Source organism: Eptatretus burgeri, chromosome 9 (assembly GCF_056783735.1).
Source record: "Eptatretus burgeri isolate ZD-2024b chromosome 9, Ebu_testis_v1, whole genome shotgun sequence".
Taxonomy (NCBI): Eukaryota; Metazoa; Chordata; class Myxini; order Myxiniformes; family Myxinidae; genus Eptatretus; species Eptatretus burgeri.
In genome coordinates this window covers 71508515-71520694 of record NC_140969.1, presented here as the reverse complement: position 1 = coordinate 71520694, position 12180 = coordinate 71508515, and the positions used below count along the sequence as shown (strand labels likewise).

The following is a 12180-nucleotide window of genomic DNA, read 5'->3' as shown; positions in this document are numbered from 1 at the left end:
TTCTTGCAAAGTCAAGGAACTTAGTGCTATTCTGGTTCATAGTTCCTGACCCATGGGGACCAACACACACCTCATAGCCTTCCCTATCAGTTCCAGTCTGCATTGAAATCCCCCAAGACTAAAAGTGTATCTCGTCTGGGGCACTGATCAACCACAGACTCGAGTGTGGCGTAGAATGCATCCTTCACGGTGAGATCACTCGCCTCAGTCGGAGCATAAACAGAGACCAGGGAAATGACACCTAAGGAGTGACGAATCCTTAATCTCATAATACGCTCTTTGACCGGTGTTACCTCAATTATCATTGGGGTCAGCTTATTGGACACAGCTACAGCAACTCCTTGGGTATGGTAACCATCAGAGCCACCAGACCAATAGTAGGTGTAACCACCCACCATTATCTCGCCGCAATCCGGTCTCCGAACCTCAGAGAGAGCTGCAATCCCGATGTCCAAACGCTTGAGCTCAGATGATAACAGAGACAGGTGATCATCCTCTCTTAGGGATAGGACATTCCAGGCACCCACCCGAAGGGACCGCCTCAGGTTAACCCAAGAAGACCGCCGTCTGGTGGACGACACCTCAGCACCACTCCGACACACTCTCCCGCAATCTGACCCAGGGATGTTATCCCGTGGTTTCCCTCGTTTCATCAAAGATTGGGGGTCCCGAAGGCTTTGCCCCAATCCCGTCATCCGGTGAGCTGCCCTGCGAAGGGAAGCTGCACAGGAGGTACTCCCACGGAGTGGGTTTTCAGATTTTTTTTTGCTTTTTGTGTTTTGCGGAATGAAGGGTGTTACGGTGGCCGGAGTGCAAATCCTGCCACTAACCTCCTGATAAAAAAGTAACCCAACTGCAGGAGGACGTCCGCAAACACAGTTGGGCACTAGATATGACAAAGTGAAAACATGTTTTTCGAATTTTTTGCAAACTAATGAAAAATGAAAAGCTGAAATGTTTTGCGCCGACAAGTATTCAACCCCTTTGCTGTGACTCTCCAAATTGAGCTCGGGTGCATCCAATTTCCTTTGTTAATCCTTGAGATGTATCTACAACTTGATTGGCGTCCACCTGTGGTTAATTCAATTGATTGGACATGATTTAGAAAGAAACACACCTTTCTATATAAGGTCCCACAGTTGACAATGCATGTCAGAGCAGAGACTTTACCATGAAGTCCAAGGAACTGTACGTAGAACTCCGAGATAGAAATGTGAGGAGGCGTAGATCTGGGGAAGGGAATAAAACAATTTCAAGAGTGTTGAAAGTTCCCAAGAGCACAGTGAGCTCTATCATGAGGAAATGGAAAGAATATGAAACTACCTCGACTCTTGCTAGAGCTGGCTGTCTGACAAAACTGAGCAACTAGGCAAGAAGGACCTTTGTCAGGGAGGTTATCAAGAACCGAATGACCACTCTGACAGAAATACAGAGTTCCTTGGTTGAGATGGGAGAACCTGCTAGAAGGACAACAGTCTTTACAGCACTTCACAAATCCAGGCTTTATGGGAGTGTGGCCAAAGAGAAGCCACTCCTGAGAAAAGTACACATGACAGCACACCTCAAGCTTGCAAAAAGGCAGGTGAAAGACTGAGATAATAAGGAAAAAGATTCTGTGGTCTGATGAGATGAAACTCTTTGGCCTGAATGCAAAGCGCTACGTTTGGCGCAAACTGAGCATAGCTCTATACCCATCTAACCCCATCCCTACCATGAAGCATCGTGGTGGCAGCATCATGCTTGGGGGATGCTTTATAGCAGCAGGGACTGGGAGACTTGATAGGAAATATGGAACAATTAATGGAGCCAAATATAGGCAAATCCTTGAGAAGAATCTGCTTCAGAGTGTAAAAGACCTGTGACTGTGGTGAATATTTACGGTCCATCAGGACATTGACCCCAGGCATTCAGCCAAAGCAACACTGGAATGGCTTCAGAACAAGAATGTAAAAGTTCTTGAGTGGGCCAGCCAAAGCGCAGACTTGAATCCCATTGAGAATCTGTAGAAAGACTTGAAGATTCCTGCAAATCTGCAAAGAAGAATGGAAGAAAATCCCCAAATCCAGATGTGCAAAGCCAATACAGACATACCCAGGAAGACTCGAAGCTGTAATGGCTGCCAAAGGTACTTCTACAAAGTATCGACTCAGGAGGTTGAACACTTAGTGATGCAAGACATTTCAGCTTTTCATTATTCATGATTTCGTAGTGATTTATAAAAACATGTTTTCACTTTCATTATGGGGTGTTTTGTGTGGATCGGAGACAAAAAAATTTAAATTTAATTAATTTTTAAATCAGGCTTCAACACAACAAAGTGTGAAGTCAAGGGGTGTGAATACTTTCTGAAGGCACTGTGTTTGATTGATCGAGGTACTAATTAATTTCAATTTAATTTTCCATTTTAAACACTGTGGAACACAAATCGGATCATGGACCTGCAGATTAGCAGGACGTTGTCTCTGAATTTGATAAATTGTACGGAGTCTCAACCCGAGGGCGCATGCTCACAGTGCAGTAAAGCGATTGCTTTCGTCTGTCTGACTGTCTGTGTGGCAGTCAAACAAAATTGAAAAGCATTCCAAATAGGATACTCACTGTTTTTAGGGAAATCATAAAGGAGATGAACAACAAGCATGAAAAACTAATTTAACGTCTTAAATAAGGTGGTGTGAAAGACGATGCATCAACGGTGGTAAACTTCCGATTCATTGCTTTTTTTTTTTTCTCTCCAGCCCTTAATACTTTTATTTTACTTCAATTAAATTACGTATTTGAACATTGAAGAACACAAATCCCTTGTGTGCACTTCCAAAAATCTCCAGTTTAGCAGTACTTGGGCAAAATTTTACACTGTTTCGACCAATCATGTTTGCCTCCTGATCTGAGGGTGGAGTAACAGTGAGATTCAGACAAAATGGCGATGCCTAATGATGCAATGACAGAGCTAACAAGAGTTGGCAGAAGGTTCAGATCTGGAGTATTCTGTTTGACCCATTGGGTTCATATAGTTGCCATCGCTCCTGTTTATCAACGTCAACAATCAAAGCAAATATAAATCGTTCTCAGAATCACAAAGCAAGAGTTGTAAAGACTCTTCCTGTGTCATCCATCTCAAGACTGTGTGATGTGAGGTGTTCTGTGAATTCTATAGTTTTGTTTTAAAGAAATTTGGATGTGATTTATTATTCTGCCTAGAATGATGGCCTGGAGGTATGTACTCACCTCTGAGATGTCTAGCCAGGGTTTGAATCTCAGCCCAGCTAAGAACTGTCATCCTGGTGTTTCACAGGAAGGGTAAATTCATCGATGTGTGTGCCGTCCCTCGGATGGATGTTAAATGGGAATCCCTTCTGCCAGCATTAGTTGGTGGACATTAAATACCCCATGTTGTCCTTCGTGAAGAGTAAGTGAGCTATCACCGGCACCCCCAAACAAATTACTAGTTCCTGCCCTAACTTCCTGTTTTTGAGCGGTGACCTATCCAGGATTGGAACCTTGGCAAGAATTTTAATTTGCTCTTTTCTGCTTCAGGAGAACCGCAATCAAAGCATGATTGTATCGAGCAGGATTCATGTTCTTGAGGTTTTTTTTGTTTCTTTTGCAGGGATCGTGATCACCATCTATCGACATACAAATCTGTGCTGGTGGCTCATAAGTTCATTGACTGGCTTCTTGCTCAGGTAAGGCTGAGTATTCCTTAATGATCATCTCATGCTTTGAGCATTCGTTTGTAACACATGAGACAAATATCAGGTATTATTATCTGAATATAAGGCGTTCGAGAAGTGTCCCACAATTGCTTGTTGAGGAGAGCATTGATCTCCTACATAGAAAAAACTTTCAATATTTGAACGCAGAAATCAAAAGTTTTCAAAATCCTATCTCAAAAGATCTCGTTTACACCTCGTACCCCTTTTCCACGTGGCCCAGATTAACTTGGGCTGATCCGAGCCAATAAGTGTTGGAAAATTATCAATTTCCAACCAATCAGAACCCTCTATGGCAGGTGAACATATTCTTCAATCAACTTTTAATTGATTTAACCCATTGCTTGTCACGCAAAGTCTACTTGAAATAGAGGAGTCTTGAAGATGGCACTTTAATCTGGCTCAGTCTGGACCAGCTGGACCATCTAGAAAGGCAGCACTTCGAGGCTATCATTGGTCTCATAACAAGTACCTCCTCAATATGTCGATTTATTCTTTCCACAAAGGTGGATAAAAACTCTTACTGAACAACATATCCATTCTGTAATGGACATTCTTTTCTCATCTTTTTTTGTATGGATGTCAAATGTATTTCATGAGTTTTAAATATTTGTCCCGTGTCCCAGGCTACAATTGCCGTGACACCCTAGAACACCTTATGGAGACACTAATTTTCATTCACTTGATGATTCTATCGATGCAAGATAGACTGTGTGCTTAATCATAACAATATTAGGTTAAACATAGACTTCAGGACATTTTTGCTGCATACTGGGGAGTATTCCTCACAAGTGATCCAAAAGACAGTGAAGGAGAGATACGCATCCAGAAAAATACAGGATGGCTTCTCATTCCTCACTGGCGAGCTTCTAATCGGCAAAACATGTCCAGCGTACTCGTGGATGCCAAACGTCGTTATGTATTGTAGGCAGTCATCAACACGATGAAATAGACAATTCGGACCGAACATCATCTCGTCGACTATTTTGATGATGTCATAAGGTTCCATTGTCTGTTGTCTCCACCTGAAATCCAAGATTGCCAGGTGAGATGTATTACTCGAGCATTCCAAGAATGTGATGAACCTTTTGTCCCTTGGATTGAAACTTGCTTGTTTGTGTGTGCATTTTTAGGGGGACTCCACCACCAGAGAGGAGGCCGTTTCCTTGGGAACAGCTCTCTGTAACAGCGGCTTTTTGCATCATGGTAGGCTTTATTCACCAGCAGAGTTCAAAATCACTTGTGCTTTGTCACTGCAATGTCAACCTTCGGAGGACGGAAATAGGTTTTGTTGCATCCTTGCCGGATGTGGGGTCATAATAACATTATGGGTCACCCTATGGCCTGTTATGTGTTAATGGGAAAGTCACCAGGGGAATGGAGTCCCCTGTTTGTTTCTCTGTCTGTGAGTTGGATATCTCAAAATGTTATGGATGTATTCGGACAAAACTTGGTGGACCGGTTGGATGTGTGACAAGGACAAATTGATTCGATTTTGTCGAAGATCCAGATCCAGATCCGGATACTATAATTTTAAAGTGATTCTTCACCATTGAGAGAGAGGGCCAAAGACTATATATAGCACGATATTTCAAGAAATTGTAGATGGATTCGAATGAAAGTTGTTGGACAGGTTGGGTGTATGACAAGGACAAATTTATTCAATGTTCGTGAAGATCTGAATCCAGATCTGGATATGAGAATTTTTATCTTGCCAAAACGAAGTTTTTGCAAGATATGTTAGTCAGCTTGTATGTTATTTTTATTTTTTTGGTTTGTCTGTAATCACGTATAAAAAATTCTGCAGAGCACAGTTATCATCGGAAATTTTTGTAACTTCGCATCTCAGAGGACTATAGAGGTCCCTTTCAGCGCACAAAATTTTGAAGGTCAAGGTCAAAGGTCAAGGTCACTTTGTCGCAAATCAGGGGAGTCGACGAAACCCTTATTTTTTGAGTAATTTGATCTGATCGTCTTCAAACTTCATGGGAATATAGTTGATGGTCTGGCGCTCAGCTGATTATTTTTTTGTGGCGATTGGCCTTGATCTTCATGGTTAGCGCCTAAGGTCAAACATATTTGACCCCAAGGTCAAATTTTCAAGTTTTAGGAACCATATCACGTAGTACCTCAAATTGAACACGTCGATGAGTGCTTTCTCGATATGTCAAGCTTGAGACATTATGACGTCATTTGGTGACGTTATGAGGCAAACGCATATTTTTCATGGTTACTCTGTAGAACGATTCTCATCGGAATCTCTCGTAGGCAGATATTCCTCAAGGAGTCGCTCCTGGTGGATAGCAGCTCTGTTCACCTCAGTGTGACCTTAAAGAAGTCACACGTGGTCATCTTTTGGCAAGATACGGGTCACCCTGCGGGTGACATTGGTTTATTTAACTTTTAAAGTGATTCTTCACCATTGAGAGATCGGGCCAAAAAACGATATGTAGCATGATATTACAAAAATGTATTGGGCCGATATGTTATCGTGGATCAGGTATTACATGGTGGAGGTATGCGCTCCATCGCGAGTGCTCTTCTCATTGAAGTTGTTTTTGCCACACTGTATAAAATCCACTTTATTACTGAAATATGGAATTTAATTCAAAAAGATAACAGGTCAGTTATCCGTGACACTCACAGTGTATTGCTTGTGGTGGCTCCACACTGCTTCAGATTGCATGATTTATCGTTGGTGTGCCGCGAGTGACCGGACCCTTGTGCCTTATGACGTGGCGCAGTGCAAGACAAGAGTGAATTTAAAGACGACTCGCTCCTCTTCCGCTTCTATGCTGACGAAGATAGCGCCGCACACGGGGGCAGCAAGCGACAGGCCGCTCGGCCATCGCGCAACGACATGAAGGTGGTGGAGACCATGACCTGCAAGTCTATCATGGTCGGTAGCACGCCTTCTGACCATTGGCACAACCTTTTAATGGGTCTACACAAAAGTGGTTCAATTTTGTCTTTGCTTCTGGATGCATGAACCACATTTTATGTTTTGTGTCAATTGTATGACTGATGTATGAAGGTTTATTATTAAGCCGACGAGTTAACATCGCAACAAAAACCCATCAGGTATGTCTTCTTCAAAGGCCCAACCCAAATAATTTCTTGCTCACCGGTCATGCCTCCAAGTGTAGAAAAAAAAACTTTTTTCTATAATACAGAAACTCTATATTGATGTGTTTTTTTCCCTTCAAATATTACTTCCTTTGACTTCACTCTGCTGGACTAACCCTAACCTGATGATGAATGTTTACACATGAATAAGTACAAAGTGAAATGGAATTTGTAACAAAACATCCTGTAACCAGCAGTACAATTGAACCAGTGACGGACTGATGGGAACTGATTTGTGTTTTTCGTGGTTATTGTATCAGAAAGACGACACGACAAAAGAAACGGGTTTATTATTGTATCAGACAGACGACACGACTAAAGAAACGGGTTTATTGAGCTTCGAATGGAACAACAGTTGTATTCCGTTCATCCATTGCAGGTAAAGTTCCATCCCGAAGGTTATGGGTTTGAGCTGCAAGAGACTCACAAAGGTTACGTCGTGAAATCGGTGGAACCTGGCTCTAGTGCTGCGGTACTGACACATTCTCATCTCATGCACGGTCTTGTGTCACGGCACACATGGTCTCACGTCACATCACACACGGTATCACGTCACGCACGGTCGCATGTCATGTCACGCACGGTTGTCACATCATGCCACACCACATATGATGTCATGCCATGTATGATATCACATCACGCATGCTTTTATGACATGCACAGTCATATCTCATCCATACTTTTCTCCCATGCATGTTCACATCACATTTACAGTCGCATCACATGCGTGATCTCATCTCACGGCCTTCTCACATGCATTGTCCTATGCACTGCAATGTACGACCTGTCCATTTGCACAGTACAAGCAACCAGCATTGTGGAATGAAAAGCAGATCCACCCTGATTTTCCAGAGTTATAACAGGATCATGTGCTGTGATCCTTCCAGGCAGGAGGCCTGCGTGCTGGCAGGAAGCTGTGTACTGTACGGGGTGACCTCGTTTTCCTTCGTCCTTTCAAAGAAGTGGAGATGTTCTTGGAGGACTGCTTCTGGCAAAACCACAACCTGGAAATCTTAGTGGCCACTAAGTCCAAGGAGTACGAAACTTTTGTCTCTTCTCGTAATTATATTTACTCATTTATTCATTTCCCTGTTTGTCTATCAAACCAGGGCTTAATGATTATCCGTCAAACAATCATCTTATATCAGCTACTACAGCTGTAATTTATTCTCATTAACATGATCCTGATATCTGATTTGGAAAACAAATTACCCCTCCCCACCACCCCAAAACTCATCCCAAGTGGTTTTCCATTAAATAAATAAAAAATTATCATTTGGTCTAATCGAGCCGCAGGCCACATCACTACCCACAAGTCATTGCAAACATTGTACACATCACGTTTTCCAGTCTCGTATGTGTATTTAACATGTATTCAAAGTATTACATTGAACAGGAGGGTAAAACCTTCATTTGATTGAAAGTTCATGTTGGGTTTCCCCGCAGGTGACTTGAGACAAGGTGCTGTACATTCGGTGCATTGTTCCATGGTCATTGTATACTTCTGTTGTGATTGTGATATCTTTCCTGAGAGTCTCGTCAAATGGGGAATGTGCTGTCATTGATTCTGCATTCCATACCGTGTGTGTGTGTGTGTGTGTGTGTGTGTGTGTGTGTGTGTGTGTGTGTGTGTGTTTTTTGCAGATATATGTAAGTAATGTGGTGTTGGTATGGCACAGGCATGATTGGTCATACGGCCTCATCCTGAATCATAACTCCTTGTTTATCGTTGTCATCAAGTGCAGGCATCATGCTAAGGCCTATGACTCACACACGCTTTTGTGTGCAGCCTGTGGCTGCTGGTTGCATCATCGGTTCGGGACACAGTTAGGGACACACTGACGTAATGCCCTATTACCAGTACACTGGTGCTCATTTCGCCAACCTCAGAAGGATGACAGGCTGAGTCAACCCCACCTCATGTTAATTCAGTGGCAGACAGGGCTCGAACTCAGGACCGTAAGATCCTAAGCCAACCACACCAACCACCCTCACCACTATGCCAATGCCAGGCTATACACTATGACTCATGGAGCCCCACTCTGTACCCAAACACCTCACCAACTGGAATAGGAGGGGGGACGGGTCGGGTAAAGTCAGCAAAGCATATTCACAAACCTTTCATTCTAAACCCAGGAATGCACAAACACACCAAAGAGTCTTCCTTTGCTGACTCACTCAACACCTCCTCACAAGCTCACTCACCGAGTGGATAAAAGTCTGTTCACACAATCGAAAACCTGAGATCATGGTGCCTAGAAATCATTCCATTACCTACAGGTTTTATTCTCATTGCGTGTGTAGTGACACTAATTTTCTTAATAAATCCATCAATTTTTCTTGATATTGTGAATATTTGTAATAAAGCATTATCGTTATCATTATCATTATCATTGAGCGACCCACTGAAGGGCCGTATGACTCCCTCAAGGCAGAGCTCGTTCGCCGCACATCCGCCAACTTCTTATTTCTTATTTTGGAAGGACCGTAAGCCTTCTCAATTGTTACAAAGGATGTGACAATTGTTCAGTAAGAATAACCTGGAGGATAACGTACTCGAGCAGATTTTTCTCCAACGATTGTCAATCAATGTTCAGTGTATCCTTGTTTCAACTAGCGATTCAGTGAATATTGAGCAATTTGCTGATGTAGCTGAAAAGATAATCGATCGAAGTCACGACCCCACACATTTCCTCCATCAATGCGGTTACATCCCAGTTAGTCGATGATTTATCTGCCCCAGCTGCATCCGCCATGCAACGACTTAAAACCCAAATGGACCGGCTGACTGCCCAAATGCAGGCGCTCACGTGTCATCTTGAAGAAGAGCGTGGTCGCAATTGGAACCGTGGGAACCAGCAAGGGCATAGGCGACAATCTCCTCATCCTGGCGTGCAGCAACATGCAGGGCGTGGTTGTAGGTATCATTGGCGATTTGGGGAGAATGCACACAAGTGTGTTCAGTCTTGCAATTTCACAAGCCGCCCTGCTTCGCAGTTGGGAAACGCCGCAGCCAGCGATTAGCAGCCACGAGTCGGTCTGGCGAGCATCAACCAAGTCGCTCGGTTTTCATCAATGACAATAACACCTGCACCCGATTTTTGTTGACACTGGAACTGAGGTCAGCATTTTACCCCCAGCGGTTAGGATCAAATGTAAACCATCTGCATTTACTCTCCAAGCTGTCAACAAATCCACCATTTCCACATGTGGTGAAGTATCGATAATTCTCAATCTTGGCCTGATGCGAGTTTACCGATGGATATTTATCATTGCTGACGTACCCATCCCTATCATCGGAGCTGATTTCTTGAAGCATTTTGGATTGTTGGTGGATGTGAAAAACCAAAAGCTCCTCGACTCCACCGCAAATCTTTGTGTCAAAGGTATCACCGCGCATGTTCCTTCTGTCAGTCCGATGTTTGTCAAGTTCGACCACGTGGCCAGTTATGATGCCATCCTTCAACAGTACCCAGAAATAACTCGGCCCACCTACAGTGAAGCAGCGGTTAAACATTCGACTACTCACCATATTGACACACTTGGCTCTCCAGTTGCAGCTCGACCGTGTCGACAAGCTCCGGATCGTTATGTTATTGCTGAAGTGGAGTTTGACTGTATGCTTGAGTTGGGTATCATTCGACCTTCAAGCAGCAACTGGTCCTCACCTTTACATATGGTCCAGAAGAAAACATCTGGTGATTGGAGGCCCTGTGGTGACTACCGCGCACTGAACAGGAACACAGTACCAGACTGTTACCCTGCACCACACCTACAGGATTTTAGATCTCGACTCCGGCGAAAGCAAGTTTTCTCCAAGCTTGACTTGGTGAGAGCATATCATCAGATTCCAGTTGAGCCGGCCGATGTACACAAGACAGCCATTACCACTCCTTTAGGCCTTTTCGAGTTTGTGCGCATGCCCTTTGGGTTACGCAATGCAGCACAAACTTTTCAGCGCTTCGTCGATGAAGTCATCCAGGGTTTGTCTTTCGTTTATACCTGCATTGATGATCTGCTCATAGCCAGCGAGACGATCAAGGAGCATGAACAGCATTTACAGCTCGTATTCACTCACTTATCGCAGTGCGGCGTCATCATTAATCCTGCCAAATGTCAGTTTGGGGTGTCCTCGGTCCAGTTTTTGGGGCACTTGATTGACGAGCATGGCATTCATCCCCTGTCTGACAAGGTCAAGGCGATCCAGGATTATTTGCAGCCAACATCAGTGCACAAGCTACGAGAGTTTCTTGGCATGGTGAATTTTTACAGGAGATTCATCCAAAACTGTGCAGACACTCTTCATGCACTAACTGACCACCTCACACGACATGGGAACGAGCCAAAAAGACTTCTGGTTTGGTCCGACAAATGTGCTGCTGCTTTTACTGCGGTGAAGTCTTCGCTAGCAGAGGCCACAATGCTTGCCCATCCGAAGTCAGGTGCACCACTATGTATTGTGGTGGATGTGGCAGTTGGTGGTGTATTCCAACAACATGGGGAAGGGAAGTGTGAGCCCATTTCCTTCTTTTCCAAAAGGTTGCAGGCAGCAGAGACAAGGTACAGCATCGTTAGTCGCGAGTTGCTGGCGGTTTACCTCGCAATCCACAATTTTCGTCATGTGCTTGAGGGTCGGCACTTTTGTGTTTACACAGACCACCAGCCATTAACGCATGCTTTCGAGGCAAAACCTGATCACTATTCACCAAGAGAGGTTCGACACCTTGACTATGTTCTCAATTCACCACCGATATACGTCTTGTGAGCGGTGAGGAGAATACTGCAGCTGATGCTCTTTCACGGCTCAATATCAATGTCCTCGACACAACCACCTCCATCAATTTCAACAGGCTTGCCAAGGAACAGCAGGGAGATGAGGAACTTCACATTGCTCAAGTTCAATGAGGTACCTCTCCCTATCTCTGAACAGTATCACCACTGACAGAGCACTATTGTTTGCGACTTATCCACTGGCACTTCTCATCCATATGTTCTTGTTGAGTTCAGACGGGCTGTATTTGATGCTCTGCACAATCTATCTCACCTTGGTATGAGGGCAACGCAGCACCTTGTGACTCAACGTTTTGTCTGGTGTGCCATTAATCACGATGTGAGAAATTGGTCCAGAGCCTGATGACGGTGTCAACGAGTGGAAACACTTGGTCACACGGTAACACTATCGGGCACCTTTGCATCTCCTGACGTCCGTTTTGATCACGTGCACATCAATTTATTCGGTCTTTTTCCACCATCTGGCGGTAACACATCTGCTCACGTGTGTTGACCATTTCACCAGGTGCCCAGAAGCCATTCCAATACCTGACGTATCAGCGGAGAACGTAGC

At 44.1% G+C, this 12180-nt stretch overlaps 1 protein-coding gene across 1 annotated transcript in view; it reads left to right on the top strand.

Moving 5' to 3' along the window:
- The window catches only part of LOC147020331 (phosphatidylinositol 3,4,5-trisphosphate-dependent Rac exchanger 2 protein-like), a 134802-nt gene that overhangs the window by 78320 nt on the left and 44302 nt on the right, over positions 1 to 12180 (top strand). Inside the window, exons 14-18 of the mRNA XM_085895632.1 lie at positions 3608 to 3683; positions 4844 to 4916; positions 6455 to 6609; positions 7216 to 7308; positions 7724 to 7872. Coding sequence (XP_085751758.1) covers positions 3608 to 3683; positions 4844 to 4916; positions 6455 to 6609; positions 7216 to 7308; positions 7724 to 7872 — 546 coding nt within the window. The remainder of the gene's footprint in view (positions 1 to 3607; positions 3684 to 4843; positions 4917 to 6454; positions 6610 to 7215; positions 7309 to 7723; positions 7873 to 12180) is intronic.